This window comes from Aedes albopictus, chromosome 2 (genome assembly GCF_035046485.1).
Source record: "Aedes albopictus strain Foshan chromosome 2, AalbF5, whole genome shotgun sequence".
Lineage (NCBI taxonomy): Eukaryota > Metazoa > Arthropoda > Insecta > Diptera > Culicidae > Aedes > Aedes albopictus.
In genome coordinates this window covers 27535514-27557769 of record NC_085137.1, presented here as the reverse complement: position 1 = coordinate 27557769, position 22256 = coordinate 27535514, and the positions used below count along the sequence as shown (strand labels likewise).

At 40.0% G+C, this 22256-nt stretch overlaps 1 protein-coding gene across 9 annotated transcripts in view; it reads right to left on the bottom strand.

Annotated features, from left to right (window-relative positions):
* Positions 1-6665: 6665 nt before the first annotated feature.
* Positions 6666-22256, bottom strand: part of LOC109429736 (uncharacterized) — a 32991-nt gene continuing 17400 nt past the window's right edge. For 7 of the 9 annotated variants that reach the window (XM_062854771.1, XM_062854767.1, XM_029864015.2 and 4 more), the window contains 3 exons: positions 8087-8395; positions 7018-7643; positions 6666-6899 (listed from right to left, as the gene is read on the bottom strand). In XM_062854771.1, the coding sequence (XP_062710755.1) occupies positions 6851-6899; positions 7018-7643; positions 8087-8362 (951 nt within the window). In that variant the 5' untranslated portion in view covers positions 8363-8395 and the 3' untranslated portion in view covers positions 6666-6850. Of the gene's footprint in view, positions 6904-7017; positions 7644-8086; positions 8396-11059; positions 11193-22256 lie in introns of those variants that run through there. The other 2 variants (XM_062854772.1, XM_029864016.2) reach the window with 2 other exon arrangements.

Here is a 22256-nt window from a genome sequence, read left to right as displayed (position 1 = left end):
AGGAATCGTGATTACATTGATTATTTAGTACATCGGAGTGAGTTACATCGGGCGGGTTGCATTTATTTTTTGCTGTGTAGCATTTCAGCAACAATACAGTAAAATGTATGCATTACATGCAGAAATTATTTTCTACTTATGATAATAGCTGCTTCGATCGCTCACCAGCATTCTTCACCATTCGCCATTCATTCATTCGCTTGCGATCCAAACTGCGACTAATGGCAACGAATATTCATGTCAAGCTGCTGGCTTAACGCTTCCCACTGGTGATGGGGTTGCGTATTTGATCACGACGATCCGTTTGCTGTATCTTTCTCGATTCGCTTCAGCAAAAAGGAGTGAATATGAATGGAGTGAGGCGAATATACCGATCCTTGCTGCAAAGTTCCGATGACCCTGGAGAGATCGGTTCTGCTTGTGCCTCTCACTGAGCAGAAACATAATTATTTATACAATTAAAAGAACAAATTTCTTCTCTTTTCATGGGCGGTTTCCAACGGATTAAATTTCAATCAAGTAAACAGTAAATGCTACGGGTCCATCGCCAGCTTTTCAGGCGAATACATTTCCAAACTATCCACTGCCTGATCCACTCCGTATAGTACTCATGAGGGTGTCGCAGAGTCGGAGGTCTCTTAAGTGAATACCACAAGTTTTACATATACCATATTTTCAGGGCCAGCTCCTGAAATGAGCTATAGGTGATTGAATCTAGATATGTCGAAATGACATTTTCAGCACTGAATATAACATCAAATTCAAGATAGAACTGAATCAACAATATTTCTACATAATACACATATGGTATATGACTGGCAATCTGAAACCTTGGTTACGCCTAACGCTCGCCAGATTTCTTTCCACCTGATCCGCCCAACTTAACTTGCACGCTGCCCTCCAGGTTTTCTAGTTTTGCAGGGTTATTGTCCGGCATTCTCTCAACATCATGCCCTGCCGATCGTATCCTTCGAGCTTTTTCCACCTTCCGGATGGAAAACCTTGTCGTAGTCCCCGTCGAGATTCGAACGAACAAGACAGATCGCCCGAAACTCTTACGCAGTTTCCACACCGTCCATCGTCGCTTTAATCAGTCTAGTCAGCTTTCCAGGAAAGCCGTTTTAGTCCATGATTTTCCATAGCTCTGCGCGATCGATACTGTCGTATGCCGCTTTGAAGTCGATGAACAGGTGATGCGTTGGGACCTGGTATTCACGGCATTTCTGGAGCATTTGCCGTACGGTGAAGGTCTGGTCCGTTGTCGACCGGCCGTTGATGAAGCCAGCTTGATAACTTCCCACGAACTCTTTCGTTTTAGGTGACAGACGACGGAAGATGATCTGGGATAGCACTTTGTTTGTAGGCAGCATTCAAAATAGTGATCGCACTGAAGTTCGCACATTCCAAATGGTCGCTTTTATTGTGAATCAGGCAGATAACCCCTTACTTCCACTCCTCCGTTAGCTGTTTGGTTTTCCAGATCCTGACTATCAGCCGGAGCAGACAAGTGGGCAATTTTTCTGGGCCCATCTTGATGAGTTCAGCTGCGATAGCATCCTTACCAGCTGCTTTGTTGGTTTTAAGCAGATGAATGGCATCCTTAACTTGCCTCAGCGTGAGAGTTAGTTCATTTCCGTCCTCCGCTGCACTGGCATCGTCGTTTCCTCCGTTGCCGTGGTTTCCCGTGCCTACGTTCTCCACGCCATTCAGGTGCTCATCGAAGTGCTGCTTCCACCTTTCGATCACCTTACGTCCGTCCGTCAAGAGGCCTCCGTCCTTATCCCAACGCATTTCGGCTCGCGGCACGAAGCTGTTGCGGGATGCGTTGAGCTTCTGGTAGAACTTCAGTGTATCTTGGGAACGGCACAACAGTTCCATTTCTTCGCACTCCGCTTCCAGACGGCGCTTTTTCTCCCGAAAGAGGTGGCACGACCGCCCGCGCTTCGTTCTTCTCCTCCAAAACATTTCTGCACTCTTCGTCGAACCATTCGTTCCGCCGATTCCGTTTCACATTCGATGGTGCTCTCGGCTGCGTCGTTGATGGCTGCTTTCACTGTACTCCAGCACTCCTCTAAAGGAGCCTCATCGAGCTCGCCCTCGTCTGACAACGCGGCCTCGTGATTCTGTGCGAATGCTGAGGCGACATCCGCGTGTTTTAATCGCTCTAAGTTGTACCGTTGTGGTCGCCGGTACCGTACATTATTGATGACGGAAAGTATTGGGCGCAGATTGACCATCACCTGGTAGTGGTCGGAGTCGATGTTGGCGCCACGATTTGAGATTCCGTCTGCTGTGGTGATCTCCAGGGAGGCTGTGTTGGAAAAAAGTGCTACGTATGGCCAATGGCCATGTATTTGGAGGCGGCGAAATCAATGAGTCGTAAGCTGTTTTCGTTCGTCTGCTGGTGGGTGCTGAACTTTCTAATCCTCCACCTGGCCTATCTGAGCGTTTAAATCTCCTTTGATGATCTTGACGTCGTGGCTTGGGCAGCGGTCGTGCTCGTGTTCGAGCAGTTGGTAAAATGCGTCTTTGTCATTTATCAGTGCTTCCGGAGTGTAGGCTGTGCGTGTTTATTATGCTGAAGTTAAAGAATCGGTCCTTGATCCTCAACCTGCACATTCTTTCGTCGATCGATCATGCGCCTCTGCATATCACCCATCACGATGAAAGCTGTTTCCAGGTCGCGTATGTTGCCGCAGCTCTGGTAGATGGTATGATTTCCTCTAAACTATTGCATCATGGATCCTGTCCAACACACCTCCTACAGCGCTACGATGCTGAACCCGCGGTGCTCCCAATGAAGTTAAGAGATCGGCAGTTCCACGTACCGAGTTTCCAATCGCAAGTCCTTTTTGTTCGCTGCAGTCGTTGCCGTTGGTCTCGGTTCGTATTATTCTGTTGCTGATTTTCCGGACGCTCAGGTTTGCAGAAGCAAACCACCCCCCCCCCCCCCTTCCCTGGCAGCCTACGACCAAAGCTCCCACCGATCTTCCCTAAGGTTGCTCGTAGTTTCCGGCCGGTACGCGGAGATAGGGATAGGAGTTGCAGGGTAGAGGCTAGTGGATCACAATGGCATCTGTATTGCGCAGCATACCCAGCCTTTACCTTGCCAACAACTAACCTTCCTCTTCTTCTTTTTGGCTCTACGTACCCACTGGGACTTGGCCTGCTCTCTTCAACTTAGTGTTCTTTGAGCACTTCCACCGTTATTAATTGAAGGGCTTCCTTTGCCTGCCATTTGTTACGGGTATAAATATTTGTTACAATCATAAGACAAAATAATTGTTTAATGTGTTTAAGGTTTAATATTCGTGCGTTCTTTGTGTTACATGTTGTATTTTACATTGTGTATATTCCTCTAGTATTAATGCACATTTATAAGGTTCTGGCAGAATAATAGAAATACACTAGAACTCCATTGGCGCTGTAGTCACTTTTCTCATTTAATTATTTTAATAACTTTAATTGCAATAACTTACTATTTTTAAGATGTCATCTTGTAGAGGACCTTTTGTTTTGGTAAACAAACTAACTTGACACTTCTAGTACCGCTGCTGACGCTGTGAGGGCATTAGTTATTCTACTGGCAGAATGGAGGCCCGCCTTCCTATTTCGATTACCAACATTCAGGCCATTTCGGGCCGCGATAAGTACTAGAGATGAAAACCTTTCCCTGGCACAGACTTCAAGTTATAGAACTCTAGTTATGAACCCCGAATTGAGATGCCCGATTAAGATTAGTTTTCCTAGACAAAACCAAGCTATGAATACAGCAACAAATGCTGTGAACTAAAAGGCAAACTGCCAATTAAAATACAATTCCAGAATGACTGATGGACTCCCTCCCTTGGGGCAAGACACTGTGCTGGAGAGTGCATTTTCCTTCACAGAGTTGCTCAGAATTTCTCTGGATTGCTCCCGTTTTTGCTTGGGTATTGCCTGATACTATCGCAAAACCAAAACAATATTGCCCGATATCCCGCTTTTCTTGCAGTTTTAGGGGTGTTTTTCGCTAAATTTCGTCGATCATTGGTAAAAGAGTTACTCAGAATTTCTCAGAGTTACTCTCGTTTGCACAGTGTCTTGCCCCTAGCTCCCTCCCCCTGGATATTCGATCTTGACGCGATGGGAGGGCTTAGCCCATTAGCACTTTAGCGCCAGTTATTCACCACCGCTTGGACTTTGAGCTAAATATATCTGGTTTACGAGTTGAGTGCAAGTGAACGAATCGGCCGTAAGTGCTAATGGGAATCAAAGGAGTATCCGTTGTGCATTTATAACAAGTCAAAAACAAGTTATAATTTAGCTTGCATAGACCTAATTTTTGTATTCTTTGAATTTTCTCAAATATTAAATATTTAACAATAATTGTCAAATTTAACGTAACGCAAGAGTGGGTAGGGGAGGTCTCTGCGTTACACTCATCATTCGTCACTTGAAATCGATAGTACACAGGATAGGGGACGCTAGGATAAGTTGACTTACAGCACTACAGATTAGGTTATGTTCATTACAATTCATTACAATTAGAAAATTATGGACTGATTAGGTAAAGATAAACCAGTTGATTTTAGGAGTTTATATTTGTATTTTTTATTTTTATAGGTTTTGTAGGGATGAATATATAAAAGTTGACAAATAATCATTATCATATTTATTTTTGACACAAAAATCAGTAGACTGAACTTTTTTGTTTTTATATCTTAGACGGTATTATATCACAGACCAAAAAAACAGGAATTTAGTTACATGTTTCTTACATGACGGTTACATGACGGTTGACAATATAGAGGGTTAAGGTGGATATAATATTACTTCGGAATGAGATAATCACAGATACGCAGAAGACGACTAGCGAAATAAGAAACACAATTTGACACATTATAGACTATATTTTGACATAAAGGGTTTGACTAATTTCTTTACAACATCGAATGGAAGCTCAAAAAGTGTTATCTAACAGTAATATGAGAGCTATTTGGGGATGATGCTGGTGCTGTCTATGACTGACATCGGTTATTGACACTATTGGTAATCAGCTTGAAATAATTTTCAGAATCTATATATATAAAAATGAGTTTGAAGTCCCTTTGAGGCAACAAAACTCACGAACGAATGAGCCAATCAGCACGACTCTTGCACGGTTCGATTCGTCTTCATGGTGGCTGTGTTTATATGTATAAAAAGTTACGAAAATCGACTCAAAATGTAGAAAATAATGAAACTAGGGTGCCTGTACCAGTTATCGCACCACCCAAGAAAAACTATTTCTACAAAAATAAGAAGAAGGCCGACGAATGTAAACAATAAGTCAAATGATTGATTAGTTTCCATACTTTACAGGAAAAATAAACAAACTGAGCCAAAACTACTTTTAGTATTTATTACGGCGTGTGCCAATGATAGGAACCCTGTACCAGTTATGGACACATTTGTTAATTTGGGTTCCACTTCGCACTATTTACATGCATTCCTTATGGGATTTGCCATAACTGGTACACTATGGCGAAATAGGGTGCAAGGAGGCCGAAAAGTTAAGGAAAACGATTTATTTCTACCATAATTTTAGCAAATTGTGAAGTTTGAATGATTGCAATCATCTTTTGTGATCGTGCTCTGTTGTTCATGATTTTTTTCTTGTTGATTTGTATCTTTAAAGGTTGAAAATCAACTATGGCGAATTTGAGGTACTATAGCCATAACTGGTACACTGAGCCTACTGAATTTGCATGAGCTGGAAAGAAAATCGAAACGATCGCAATTAAACCAATCTAGAGTGCGGTGCTTAAATGAGTTCAAAAACTGTCAAACCACCTCAAGATTGGCAAGACAAAGTTTGCCGGGACAGCTAGTATATTATAAAATAACTGAGGATGTTATCTGATTATTGTTCGGGGAAGCTGTCAGAAAAACTAGTTGCCCATATCGGCTAAAAACGCTAGCTCTGGTAGCTGTCTTCGAATAATTTTCAGAAATATCAAATATTTAAAATTTAGCTATGACACATTTTTTTTTGCTCTTTGTATATTTCTCAAGTATAGTACTCTGAAGGCGTTAGCATAGAGTCTAATAACAATTATTTTGTCTTATAATTGTAACGAATATTTATACCCGTAACACATTGCACAGTACATGAATTTGTATATTGTGAGGCAAGTACAATGATACATTATGCCCAGGGAGTCGAGAAAATTTTCCCGACCAGAACAGGAATCGAACCCGCCGTCTCCGGATTGGCGATCCATAGCCTTAACCACTAGGCCAACTGGAGATTCCTAACCTGTTTCAGACAATTTTGACTTGATACTTTGATTTTGCCGTAAATGTCCAATATCTATACCTATGCGTATCGGCCTGTCAAAAAAAAGAAAAACAGAATTCCGCTATCACTAATGAATTTCAAACATTCGCCGTGCTTTCTTGCAACACTTTGGAGTGCAATTTTTTTAGAATTGACTTTATCGCTGTAATCGACAGTGCTTGTGATTTTATGACTCAACAAAATCCCATAAAAATGTTCACCTTTTTTTTCTTCCCCTGTTGGGGAAATTAAGCCACTGCGTCCAATAGGCTGAACTTGCGGCATGGCACCATTGGAAAGGTTCCAGATTTTCTGGTAACATAGCATAATTGGACTTTCTTTCAATAATCAATAAACGCAATCGCTCGTTTAATAAATATTATTAACTGTCTTTCGTTTACCTTACAATTATCCGACGTGTGTAGTTAACCTTAAGAAAATGCAGTTCGCTATTACTAGTAGTCCATCATCAAAGATCTCGAAGTAGATTGAATCAATCTACAATCACCATTACGATAGCAGTCCATTGTCATTAGCACGATCAGCCAATCAGTCATTCTTCTCTTTGAAGGCAGCCAGAAGATTAAGTAGCCTGTATCTGTCTTGAAATGGGTAGAAAGAGCAGTTGAAGTATAATTGGTTAATCATAGGTATAGTTGAGCCAATCATAATGAGCTAGTTGATGGTTTCATCATTTCGGTTTGTTCTATACTTACATTCCGGATCTTCGCATGCGACATTTCCCCGACTTATCTCGGAACTCTCCTCTGGCGCAGGGCGTGGCCGCAAGCGGTTCAGAATTGCCGACTGGTTCACTTGGTAGCGCTTCGATGTCCGAGTGCCCGTGACGAGCCATATCCGGGCCAGCACCTCCCATGGGATTTTTGCGGTTGCGATTGCGCCTATTGGCCATGATGCGGGAGTTGGAATTTCGGTACTTTGGCTTGAGCACTGGTTCGACGATGACCTCGACTGGAATTTCCTGGTAATCGTAATGGACCGGGCTCGGATGATAATTGGGGGTGGGCTTGAAGATGTAGATATTGCTCGATGGTGGCGTGGTGGTTCCCGGTGCCGACATGATATGAGAGGGGTTATCATCTTTAATGGGACTGGCATCGATTTTAATTGGGTCATTATTGGCCGGTCTCTTCGGTGGCTCTTCCGCGGGTGCCACGGTAGTAGTTGTCGTCGTGCGTCTCGAGGAAGTGATTGCGACTGGCGTTTTGGTGGTTGACTTCGGAGGTTTCGAGGTCGTGGGACCGCCAAAAATCGGAAGTGGGCTAACGGTCAGATGGGCCGGATCGTAATCGTAGTCACCGTAGTCATAAATTGTGTCATCCTGAAAGTATATAGACGAAACCAAAAAGGAAATAGATCTGTAAATAGCTCCGGTAGTAATGAAATTGATGTGCACATGTTTCATCAACTTATCTCAGACATTTTGCTTCCTACCTTCTATAACCCATGATTACAAGTACTTCAGTTTTGTATTGACACTCAGGAAGAATGCTATAAATCTTTCAAATAAAATCTACAAGTATCTGACAATTTCATCAAGAAGGTTAGTTGTACTTCCATATGCGTCTATGGAGAATTTGTCATGATACAACAAGGAGGAGAACAACAATTTGCGATGGTATTGTAGACTACATAAAAAGCTTCGAAGGTCTTGTATGATATTCAAATCGACCCTGTTCACAGTGTTAACACTGCAAGTCTATCCCTTTGTGACCCCCATGGCTATTGCGCACGCCCCTGATCACCACATATTATCCGCCTTACCCCAAATTCGCCTTCGAACTTCTCGCCATCGACGGAGATGATTTTCACATCTTTGATGTTGACGTGGATGTTGTACTTTCCTGTTTGCCGCTGATCGTAGGTGGTCAGAGACGGTCTCCCACCACCACCTGCGGCATCTTTTTTGTCCAATTTGTTCGATTTCGTCGAAGCGGCGGCTTGCCCTATGCTCACAGCATCCAGTAGCAAGATTAAAGTCGGCAACACCAGGAAAATTACCATTTTCCCTGCGCTTCTAGGCGTTCTCGATCGGTCCATTGCACTACTGTACGGATGGTAGGTTCTGTAGATCTGGAATGGAATAATGAGAAATAATGATTGCTTCTGGGATATATACCTTTCGTTTACTTGATTAAAATTACTAATTGAAATAATTGTGTGAAAGTACTTTATTTTCCAAGAGAAATTTATTTATATGGTTATTGATTGAACAATTTCAACGCAATCCGCTATTCAATCATAATGCAACTTGCATCAATATCCACTCGGAGGGGTTTCCTCTTCTTTTCTGACATTACATCCAATCTGAACCAGAAGTTGCGTGGAAATTTCCAAAGGAATTCGAAGAGAAATCCCCTAAGGATTTCCAAGAAAAAACATCGAAGAATATCCAGGAAGAATTCTCGAAGGAATTCTTGAAGGACTCCCCGAAGGAATTCCAGGAGGAATCTCCGAAGAAATTTCAGCAGGAAGCTCTGAAGGAACTCCAGGGCGAATCTTCAAAGAATTTCCAAGAGGAATCTTCGAAGGAATTCCAAGAGAAATCCTTTAAGGAATCCCAGGAGAATCCCCGATGGAATTCCAGGAGGAATTCTCGGAAGAATTTCAGTAGGAATCCCCAAAGGATTTTCAGGAAGAATCCCCAAAGGATTTCCAAGAGGAATTGCCGATGTCCCAGATGGAATCTCAGAAGGATTTTCAAGAGCAATCTTCAAAGAAATTCCATGAGAAACCCTTGAAAGAATCCCAGGAGAATCTCCGAAGTAATTCCAGAAGGCATTCCCGGAAGAATTCCAAAAGGAATCTCCAAATGATTTTCAGAAAGCATCCCCGAAGGATTTCCGGCAGGAATTCTCGAAAGATTTCCAGGAGAAATTCAGGTAACTGAATCCTCCTGGATAAATCTCCGAAAGAACTCAGTAGCTATCCCTGGAAGACCTCGTAGAAGAATCCCCAAATGAATTTCTGGAAGAATCCCTGAAGGAACTACTGGAGAGATCTCTAAATGAACTTCTGTAGGAATATCTACATAGACTTCTGGGAAATTTCTGAATTCTCCTGAAGCTTTCCTTGGATCCTCCTGAAATATTTCTGAAAGTAATCCTCGAAAGAACCCTGAAGGAACTCCTGAAGAGGACGGAACTTCTGTAAGAATCCGTGAAAGTATTCCAGGAGGAATCTCTGAAGAAACAACTATACGAATCCCTGAAACTCCTGGAGAAACTCCCGGACTAATCCCTGCAGAAAGTCCAATAGGGATTCCTGGAGGAGCTTCTGAAGGAATCCCTGTAGGATTGCCCAGACTAATCTCTAAAGGACCTCCTGTTGGAATTCCTGGAGAAACTTCTTCTTCCTACTGGAATAGCTGAGGAAACTTCTGAGGGAATCCCTTAGGAAACGCTTGGCGGCATCCCTGAATCCTTTTGGAACTACTGGAGAGGTCACAGCTAATCGCGTTCGGTATTTTTTGCTGGAATCTCAACTGCTGGCGTTCGGTAATGAATTTTACCGAAATTCTGTAAAAAATACACAATTTCGGGAAAATGTTATCGTTTATCTGTCTAATTTTAACAAAGTTCGGTAAATGTTGCCAGCTTACCGATTATTTTTCGGTAAACAAAACTTAACGGTTGAGATTTCGATAAAATATTTCCGAAGTCGGTGATTTAATCTAAGTATGATCCCTGACGCAATTGAAGATCTTCTGGAGCAATTCCTAAAAGAATTACTAAAATATAATGCAGGAATCCTCGAAGCAATTCCTGGATTATCCCTGGAAGAACATCAGTAGGAATACCTGGAGGAACTCCCAGAGAAATCCCTGAAAGAACACCTGAAAAAATCTCCCTGGAGCAACTCGATAGAATTCCAAGAGGAATCCCTCAAGGAATTAACAGACGGAATTCATGTCAAAGCAACAATTTGATGCCTTATTTGTTTTCAAGAGGTTTTTAGAACCGCCGTTAAACCAAGATGATTCTTTTGATGTTTATAATCTCTTGGCATTCACTGGACTTAAAAATGTAAATTAGGTGAAGAAATTCCAGAAGGGGCGAAAGAACTGCAGGAGAGAAATATCTGAAGGAATCCTTACAGGAACTTCTGCAGAAATTACTAAAAGAACTCCTGGGGTAATCCCTGAAGCAATTACTGAAAGAATTACAGAAAGAACTCCTAACGGAATTCTTAGAAGGATCTTTGAAGAAATTTTCTCAAGGGGTCCCCGAAGGAACTCATGTACACTCCCGTGCAAAAGTTTGGGGTCAACCTTAGGGATCTTCTGTTGGAATATCTGAGGAAACTTCTGAGGGAATCCCTGATGAAGCTCCCTGGAGGTATCCCTGAATTCTTCTGGAAATACTGGGGAGATCCCTTGCGGAACTCCTGGAGCAATCCCTGAAAGAATAACTATACTGTAAGAATCCTCGAAGGAACTACCGGATTAATCTCTAGAGGAACTCCCGGACTAATCCCTGCAGAAAGTACAATAAAGATTCCTGGAGAAGCTTCTGATGAAATCCCTGTAGGATTGCCTAGATTAATCTCTAAAGGACCTCCTGTTGGAATTTCTGAAGAAACTTCTGGAGGAAATCCTGATGGATCTCCTGGAGGCATCCGTGAATGCTCCTGAAAGAATATCTGAAGAAACTTCTGCAGGAATACCTGAGGGATCTCCTGTAGAAATAGCCGAGGAGACTTCTGAGGGAATCCCTGATGAAACGCTTGGAGACATACCTGAATCTATCTGGAACTACTGGAGAGATCCTTGGCGGAACACCTGGAGAGGTCCTTGAAGGAACTTCTGGAACAATCGCTGAAAGAACATCTATACTGCAAGAATCCTCAGGAACTCCTGGATTAATCTCTGGAGCAACTTCTGTAAGAATACCTGAGGAAATCCCAAAAAAACATCTGAAAGAATCTCTAAAAAAATCTCCATGAGGCAACCCGAAGCAATTCCAGAAGGAGTCCTATCACGATAGGATACGATAACTAACAAACAATTTGATGCCTTATTTGCTTTCAAGAGGTTTTGAGAACCGCCGTAAAATCAAGATGTTTTTATTTTAGGTTCATGATACTGGAATTTATTCGACTTCAACTTGGGTGAAGAAATTCCAGGAGGGATCGGAAGGAATCCAGCAGAGAAATTTCTGAAAAAAAAATCTGGAGGAATCCTTGCAGGAACTCCTGCAGAAATTAATAAAGGAACTCCTGGGATAATAGCAAAAGCAAATCCAGAAGAAATTCTACAAAGAACTCCTGAAGGGATTCATAGAGGGATCCTTGAAGCAATTCCCAGTAGGAACTTTTGATGGAACTTCTGGAGAGATCCCTAAAGGAACTCCCAGAAAACGAAAAGAAACAAAAGGTGAAATGCCTGATGTTAATTCTAGATGAATTCCTGAAGGAACCCTCAAAGGAACTCCTTGATTAATCTTCTAGGTGAATCCCTGATGGGTCTCCTGGAGGCATTCCAGAATCCTCCTGAATAAATATTTGAACTCCCGAAGGAACTCTTATCGGAATATTTGAAAGAACCGATGAAAACAGTTCATCATGAAACTCCTAGAACTACCGTCGATGGGGGTGACAATGGGTCTGGGGGGTGAGATTGGGTCAAAACGGAGAAACATAAAATTTGAAATAACTCATCAACTATCGCTAATTTATATTGAAAACTTTATATTATTTCAAAGAGGAGATGTTTTTAAACGTCATGATGCAGAATAAGATGTTTAGCAATAATCATTTTTTGTTAAATTTGTGGCTAAACTTATGTGATGAAAGTACTAGTAAATCACTCTGAAAAAATTTCTCCTTCGAAATGATGCACACAAGCACCTAACCGTAAATTTTCTTATAAGTAGTGAGCTGTAGGTATTACCTGGTTGATGCAATGGAAAAAGTAAGCTGTCAATGCACTTTTTATTTAAAAATTCAATATTTTCGACCCTATGTCTAAATATTAAGAATGGGGGTGAGATTGGGTCAAGCAAGTTATCGAGTGCACATAACCTTAACTAAAAATTCAACTTGTTATCCAGTCCCCATTTGACTTTAAAGTCGTGCCATGTTTACCGTATCTTCATAAAAACACGATTTTTTCGAAAATATGTCGAAGAAGTGTCAAGCAAGTGTGTTCATACGTTTAGTGCCTAAAATCATTTATAAAAATACACCCTTCCGTTTGGATAGCTCCTCTAATCATCATCTAGCCTTTAGTGTGCTGCATATTCGTTTCAATGTTATTGCGAGAAAGGGTCTAATAGTGTGAAATGTTGTGTAACATAATATTTGAATGACCCTCTATCTTGAGAGGCCAATGATCATGTACATAAGAGTTTATAACGGGGGGTTTGGTTAAACATTTCTTATGCAGTAATGCAGTATACTAAAAATATCATGTTTTTTTTTCAATCAATCTTTCAATGCGTCCCTCCCTCATTGTAATCTTCCCCCTCCTCTCTTGGAAGTTGAAACTTTAAATGAGGATGATTATGGTAGCTAAAAATGGCGATACAACATACAAACGTTATTTTTATCACATTTCAACAATTTTTTCGGTTGTATTAGCCCTTTAGGTAGATTTATCATCTTTTAAAATTACCTAAGTTTTTATTCGTCATGGTTACATTGTATTTTAAATAGACTTACTAGATATGATCAATAAAATTTACTTATATTCTTAGATAGGCGACTTAGAATACTTTGACCCATTCTCACCCCCTCTAAGGGGTGAGATTGGGTCAATTTTCAATCATTTGTAGTTTAGTAAGTAATTCATATAATGTGATACTTTTTTGCTAAACTATCATTACCACATAGAAGAGTATACATACCAAATAAAAAGATATTCCGACTTAAATTGCATTTGTTATTTAACAATTCATCTTTGAGTATCCTTTTTTGACCCATTCTCACCCCCAACGACGGTACTGGAGAAATCTTTGAAGGAACTTCTGAAGAGATCTCTAAAGGAACTTCTGAAGAAATCTCTAATTAAAATTTTAGAGGAATCTTTGATTGAATTTTAAGAGGAATCTTTGAAGGAATTCTGTAGAAGTCTCAGATGAAACTCCTGGACTTATCTCTGAAAAAAAAAACTCCTGTTGGAATCGCTGAAGAGGAATTCCTGACAGATCTCTTGGAGGCATCACTGAATCCTTCTGCAAGAATCTCTGAAGAATTTCCTGGAGCGATGTGAATGATAAATGAAATCTAATCTGGGGGGTAGTTGATCAGCGGGGCGAAATGGATCACTATGGGATCCACGTCTTTCAACGGCTAAGGACGCTACAATTCTGTTTCATTGGAAGAACTTTTGGCTTAAATCAATTGGGTGAATATGTTTGAAGAATTTTTGAAGGTTTTTATGTCAATTTTGTCAGATTTTACATAAAAATATCGACTTTTTTTGGATGTGTATTAAAACACGGTGGAAAGAGTGTCGTTCAAAAAACGCCTCCCATCAACGCCTTGTATATCAGATGACTCACAAAATGCTTTTATTCATTAATGGTAGGCTTATTGAACATAGATTTGAGTTAAAATTGATGTGAACATGTAAGTTTTATTAGAAAATAGCATAATTTTGAGAAAGTGAGACGATTTTTCAAGAAATTGCCTACTTTTGGGCGTTTAATGCGGATTATTCTGTAACTAATCAAACTTTATTTTACTTTTAACATATCAAATACACTAGCTATAAGAATTTTAACAACTTATTCAGATTCAACATAATTAAATTTAGTTTGTTCAATAATTTTCCAATCTTAGAATGTGAATGACATATGGTTGATCAACTTCACCCCGGATTGAAAGTTTTCAAATTTGGCCATTTGAACATTTTTTACAAAATTTAGCGGTTCCTTGTAAGAATTTCGTTTACGGAACCTGATACTCAGTACATGTTTTGAAAATATTTGTTTGGAATTATATGCTTTGTACCTAATCTTATTGAAAGAAATAGAGGAAAAGTGATCAACTTCCCCCTAGATTACGGTACTGTTTTTAATTTGTCATAAGGGCATAAATTTAGTGATTGGTTTTTTTTGTTGATTTTTCTTGGTAGAATTATTTCCGAAACTACGATATATGCTATGCAGTTTACGGATGAAAATACTAGTCTAGTGTGCCTGGTCAGCTTGTTTATTAACAATATAATAGGATGAAAAACCATTTTCAAAAAATGTGGTAGTGTCACATTGCAACCGGCCTGATTTATGGAAACCATTGGATTTATGTTTCTTCTCTCAACTCTAGTCTGAGATGTGCAAACGTTTGACTAAATCCGAAGAATTGAATTATAAACATTTTGTGAAATAATTCCATTTAACTAATGTTCGTTTTTATTTTGTTTACTTGTATTATTTTGTTCATATTTTTTACGTTTTACCTACAGTGCAATAATTAATAATCACTCCGAAAAATAAATCGTCATTATTTAAAAAAAAAGGAAAATCTGCACTTCTGATAGCTGTAAAGACAGTGTTCAGACGACTTTCATTATAATTTTTAAATACCAATTGAATGTTATTTTTTTTTTTATCTGTATTAACGAGATTTTTAGCCCTAGGCTAGTTCATCTCGGGACCCACGCTTTACTTCCCTTCCGAAGGAAGAACTCACATTTTGCGAGTTTGTCGGAAGTGGGATTCGATCCCAGGTCCTCGGCGTGATAGTCAAGTGTTCTAACCATTACACCAGATCCGCTCCACAATTGAATGTTAAGGCAATTTTAGTCAATCGCGTAAAAAACTTCTAGAGAACGAAAAAAAAAACTAATGGAATGGGTGGGCTTGGACTTAATCCAGCGCTCAAACGGCCTGCATACTAACTCGCGATGCACTTCTTGAAGGTCAACAAACCCCCGGGCAATCCAATGAACTCTTTTTCGCGATAGGCAGAGCAGAACCAGCCACTGGATCATTCCCAATTGATTCGATCGTCGTCGTCGTCGTCGTCGCGGCCGTATACATAGAGGATAGATATCGAAAGAGGGAGTTGCACGCAAAGGGCGATTCGCAAAGCGGCTGGCTTCTAAACATGACCATTACGCTGCGATCCTCTTCTTATATCATGGTACAATGGTCGGAACACATTAAAAACGGCCAAAACTAATTTGATCTGTCTCATCGGAACTATATGTTGTCTAGATAGGGGAACTTACGTATTTTAGGCAGTTTTGTTCTCTTTGTCATGGGGGGTTTTCTGAAACCTATTGAACTCAATATTTGCGTCAAATCTTTCCCAATCAAGCTGAATTGCACGACCAAATTTAAAGCAATTTCACCAACAAAACCAAATCTGTCGATAATACCCAAAGTAACCCTATATTGTTTAACCCTAGTAAGGTGTTGGGGTCCATATGACCCAGACATACTCGCTGAACGTACACTACGCTCTAGTGGTGCGCCTAGCCTAACATCTTCTTCTCTTTAACTGGTCAGCAGATTTTTTGTCGGGAGTGTATTGTTCAACGAAACAGCGTTAACTTTGTTAAAATTTAATATAACATATATCAAATAAGTTTATGACGGTTTTGGCCGCTGCATGGAGACCAATGTGAATGGTTGGGTATCCTATATTTGCGCTGGAGATTCTTGGTAGCGCTGCTAACGATATTGCCGTCGTCACTGTTGGCCTATCTCTTGGCTACCTCTCTCCGCAATGGATAATCAATAATAAATATATAGAACACAATCATTTTTATGCGCTACCATGCGCTGCCTGTGCCGCCCATCCCACTCCTGTCCTGGAGGCGAAAATGGATATCGGCGGGTGAGGCGTAACAAATAATAGGCCGCTGGCGCGTGCTCAATTGCTGTGTACAGTTTACAAACCACAGGCATGCCAACCGTGGTGTGTTCATCCCATTTTGAGAGGAGACCGTGCATCTGGTCTGCAGCACTCCAGATCGAAGTTATACGCCGCCGTCCCACCGCATCGTGTTGGTCGATCTGGTTGACCCTGCGAGGCTCAAGTATTCCCTGCTATCAACGGTATGCTATCTATACCCTTTCAGACTTCTTGTTTTTTTTTAAAGCATCACAGTCCACTTGGGATAGTGCCTGCTTCTACATAATCGTTAATGCTGCAACCGCATTCTCATACACTTTTTTGTATCGGCCACATTCGAACGAAGGAAGCATCCCTGTACTGCACAAAGCCAACAGAGGCGCTATGTCCATTCGACCACGCTGCCAGCAAAAAACATAAACTTAATGATTTCCCAAGCATGCCTATCGAGCCATCATCCATCACTTCCCTGCTGATGATGGCTTGTAGAGTGAATGCTGCACCTATAAATCTTGCGCTCATCACAACTGGTCATTATTAGGTGTCAAAGTGATTGAATTTTTATTGGATTACACATAATCAAGTTAATGCTGAAATGACGGCTATTTGCTGCGGCATGTTGCAAGAAGTTTCTTATGCTGTTCTGATGGTTTGTTGTATCTTGTAAAACATTGAATAAATTCCGATCAAAAAATAAGTTCCAGTGACGAAACAACGGTAATACTACAATAAATATGTAGGTACTACTCTTCTGTGAAAGTTATGTTACTATGTGAACTTCATCTGTTAATGTCCAAATGTATCTCAAAATTCAAAGCTTCCTAAAATGTTGTTATCAATAATTATGACTTCCATGAAAGAAACATGAAAGGGTATTGTACCATTTGAGCAGGCGTACCTGGTTAGGGCACTAAGTCAATTTCAAACCTATTGATTTGAATTTTTGTATAGGGTTAGACACCATACGTGTCTTATCCTGCTCCAAAAATAAAATTGTTAGGTATACAATTGACTTAGCTATAGCGGCAAGTGCCCAAAATAGGTACACCTGCCCAAATGGTACAAGACCCTATCATTTTTCCAATGAATGTAATCAGTTTCGTACCTTTTAATTCCACCCTATTTTGCTTATCCTTTGACAGATACGCGTATTTCGACTACCACTTGTAATCTTCCTCAGTGTCAGTTATCCAATAATTTCTAATTAGCCTATGTCAATCAAGTGAATAGAATGTTATCTAATATCTATCATATGCAAGAGGCAGTTTCTTCGAAGACCGAACTGCCGAATTTCGAACAGTTTAGAAATCGAACTCAGTGCAGCCATACCACGATAATTTGAAAGATTCATTCTACAGCCCTTCTTGAACACAGGGAGACCATATCATAGTTTCCAACATTCCGGGAATAAGTCATGTGTCATGTTGAACACTGTTGCCAAAGATGCTGCCAATAAATCCAAATAGCTTTTTGATACCAGAGAAGGAACTCCATCTGGGCCACATCCCGTAGTGTGTCTGATTGCTATCGATAATAAATTGTGCGGGGCATCATTCGTTCTCAAAGCCCTTTGCAAAGAGCTCCGGATATTATTGATTCTTAGGGGTACATGCTATGTTTTACTAGGAAATCAGAACGATTATATTCTTTAGAAATGAATTATCAATTTCAAACTTTTGTTTCCCGTTTTACAAAACACTCGTGTATGGGAAACTTGTAGGTATGATAAATATCTACTTTTTTCCAAAGACAGTTTGACTCTATCTTTAAAAATGTATGATTTATATGTAAATTTCGATTTTTAAGGGGATTTTTGGAGTCGATTTATTCCAATTTAAAAAAAATTACGTTCACGTAATTTTTGGCCCAAATGTGACTTTCCAAATTCCGCTTGAAGAACTTTTTATCGTATCAGCTCCATGAGATATATGACTGACTACATTCAAATTAAGAGCTAGATGAAAGGTGTCTTTGCCAATGTTACTTGAAATAGCATTGCCTACAACTTTGCTGAAGAATTCGATCGCATATGACTTGAAATTAAAAAGTTCCATTGCAAATTTGAGTTAAGACGAGGACTATCCTAATCAAAATTTTATGGTAAAGATGCAGCAAATAAATGCATACAACTTCTCTGAAGAAACCAAAATTTTAGATTAACGATAATAGAGATAAGCATTTTTTCCTGCTAAAGCGTAGATTCGGACCATTGTGCAATGTATTGCAAGAATTTCTCTTCCGGCCGTTTTAATCACGAACAGAAGTGTACTCACTCAGACGCAAGATGTCCCTCAGCAATTCATCAGCCTTATTGAAAATTTGAAACACAGTACGCGGCAACATCATCGTTATGGTTCCTCATCCTAACCGACGAGATCCTGGTAGATGCGATTCATCGTGCTCACAGCTCAACGGCTCCCGGATATGCAGAGTAAGCTCGATGATCTTGCCGAGCGCTCCTCGGTGGCAGGTCTTACCATCAACGTCAAGACTAAATCGTTGGATGTGAACACGGTCAACCCTTCCAGCTTTACGGTAGCCAGGCAAGTACAGAAGAACGATGAAAGCTTCCAATATCTTGGTATAGCCAAATGGAGGCCGATCTCTGCACCAAGATCGATATAGGTGCACGGATCAAAAAGACGAGGGTTACTTCTTTGTAAATTTCGTATGATGATTCTAATTAACTATTGGGATTTTTTCAGAGTTGCGTTGGGACTACTCCAGGACATCCATCTGGAGAAGCTCCAAAAATATTTTGGAGATTACATCTCGTAAGATTTCGTTTGGTTATAACTATATAGCGTCTGGTTGGCTTTAGTATTTGTTGAGAAGTATTTTGTAGGGATTCCCCAAGGAGTTTTTTTTAGGATTCTTTTATGTACCGTCAAACGGGGTTACTTGCAACAGCGGTTTAACTTGCAACACGATGACATACACTAAATGTGAAGTATTTTCTAATAATAATGAAAACTAGTATGCCCTTCTATTTCGGTTATAGAGATTATGTACTCTAAATTTCGATTTAGAGGAAAAATTAGTTTTGTTTCTTTGTTTATTGTTTAGCTACACTGTTAAAACGGTCTGCTCATTTTATGCCATAAAAACAAGTATGAAAATCGTGTTTCACCTCTCCCCCGTGGTAAGTGCGATAAGTCAATAGAGTTAATAAACTATAGAGGACGAATGTCGCTGGTGTTCCCTTTGTTCTCGCTCGAAAACATGCCGGGTATCTATCTGTCAAACTGCATACTTTTTCGCTCTGACACTTATGCCCCGGCCTATCTCCGCCAGCAAGAGATGTTGCGGCGGCGACGCCAGCGACATTCTTCCTCTATAGTTTATTAGCTCTATTGATAAGTCTGATGAACTTGGTTGCAGTTAGGGTACCTAATATTGTGGATTTGGAAGAAAACCGAAAAATGTGCATCGCTCAAACTTCACTGCATTACTAGCGAACTTAAGGTGAGATGAGACGGACTCACCATGGTACTCAAAAACATTTTTCCGTTGTGAATACAAAAACCAATTTCACATAAAATTCCGGACTTGCTAACTTATTGTACCCATGCGCTTACTGTTTTCAGTAAACAAACACTTTCCAGTTTAAGTTTTGTAACAATCTTCCTTTTATTCTCAGGAAATTGCCTTGAAAAGGAATCTAGACTCTAAAGTAATGATGAGCGTGCGGATTAGGCAATCTCAAATCACGGTAACAACTACGTGATATCGACCCAAATCAATTGAATTTTGAGTGGCAGTAACTAGGCCAAATAATCAAAAAACTACATGAATAATTCGGCGTGAATTCAGTATAATGGGAGAATATTTGCTGCTCATTTCTTGTCTACTTCATTCATGCTTATATACTAGATACATACAGTCATCTCCTAAGCTCGGCACTGCCCTATAACCACTGATGTTGATGAACTACGTTGGGGGCCCCGTGATGTCGCGCCGACTGCATCTCGAACGTCCCGACGAATGGGTATGTTACGTCGCCTTACGGCTCGAATGTCGCAATGCTCTGCGATCGGCTCCACTCTCTCGCACCGCCAATGCACTAGGGCTGTCGCGCGACAAGTCCGTTGTCGCGAAGTCTCTCTGCAGCGAGACTGTGTTGCACTTCCTCTGTCACGCGTCAAGCACGCATGTCGCGGGCATTGCACTATGGTGACGCAGGGTTCTTCGTTCGCCCGACGACGACGAGCTAGTGAGGTGCACTTGTCGGCGATGGTCGCAACGTCGCACACGCCTGCGGGAATCAGCAATCCTGCGGTAATGATGTCTGGCACATTCCCATTAATGGGTGAAAATTGTGTTGTGAAAGTTCTGTTATAAAAAGGACAAGTACCCCAGCACGCCGGCCGGAAAGATGACGAGGAACAAAATCTCCAAAGTATTTATATTATCAGTTTTTGAACGAGTATATATTAACTAATGACATTCTTTTTGCAGGGATCGCATCGGGTGAACAGAGGATCAACTGCACTGCAGAAAACTAAGTTACGCGAAAATTCATCCAGTTTGCATCCATGTCATCTTGGACGGAAAAAGGCAACAAGAGTAAACGTACAAGTGTACAAGTGTTCTAAGACATACCAATGTTAAATTACTATTTTATTGTTTGCTAAATAAAGTTGGTAACATGCAAATTTAATCACATTAGTGCTATCATTTTATTTGATATTATTTTGAATTTCTAGTTGCTGAAAATCCGCCATAGAAATTAAAAAATGGGTAAAATTCACCCTTCCTACCAGATGGCTCCATTTGGAAAAAGAGTAAAATTTACTCGTCGATCTGACGTACAACCCTTTTACTCTTTAATGGGTAAAGGCTCTTTACTCTTTTTATGAGTTCACCTAGTTACTCTCAAAGAGGGTACTTTTTTACCCTTTTAAGAGTACTTTGGTCTTACAGTGTATGTCGGGTCGGATGAGAAATGACAGAAAGTTCGCTGAAAACTTCGCTTCGCTAGTCCAACTGGCGAACTCCGATTTGGTGCTGCGAGGTCAATAGTAAGCTTAGCTAAACGATAAAAGTTCAATAAACTTATCGACTAAGTAATGTAAAAAATCATTATTATATTCGTCAACCACTATGGGGTAACTTGCAACAGTTAAATTTGACAAAACCTTCGATTATTTATCTTTATTTCACGATATTTTTGACAGAAATAACCGAAACGGAACTTCTCTTGATTGCGTAACGAGTTCATTTTCAAATGACAACTCTTTTTTTTACATTTTTAACGTGATTTTCAAACATTGTTAGGAAATACCATATTATGGAGTTTTATTCATGTTACATTTTGTTAAAAGTTTAATTTAGTTTATGGGCGCTTTAAAACAATCACCAACATCAATTTTTAACCTAGATGGACTAAATTATTTTAGCTGAGTACCCAAATTAACGACTTAGATATTTACAAAGTTCAATAGATGTGTTTCAAACATGTTATTTTAGCTGAAATTGTCAAACACCACTTCAAACTGAAAACTACTTAAAGATGACTCACTCTATCTTTTCAAAAAATGACAATTATCATTGTTGACATTTTGTTACGAGTACTATGTCACGAAATCCATATATATTTTATATTTGAGGGACGTGAGACCTGTTGTTAAACGATATACTCTCACTTGCAATAACTATCAACTCTTTCATGAAAAATTATATGTCAATTGGTTAGTGTACATCTTAACAATGCATTTTTCATGCATTACATCAAAAATTTACTAAACGACTAAGCACTAGAATGTTCGTGCTGTTCTATGATAGCTAACTTAACTTCATGTCCTGTGTTGCAAGTTACCCCACAGATGGGGAAACTTGCAACAAGCATATATTTCGCACCTCCTGATTAGGTGACAACATATTTTGATAAATCAATTGCTGTATAGTATTCTACTCTGGGTAATTAGCGTACACGATGCTTTACAGGATGGTTCAAATGTTTAGATTTTCAATGATATTGCTTCAAAGTCGAAAAGTGTTGCAAGTTACCCCATTTGACGGTAGTCTTATTGAATTTTGCCCAAGTAATACCTCCTGAATTACATTTCGAGAAGAAGAATGTTTCTGGAATTACTCTAAATGATTTTGTAAAATTTTGCTTGGTTATCTC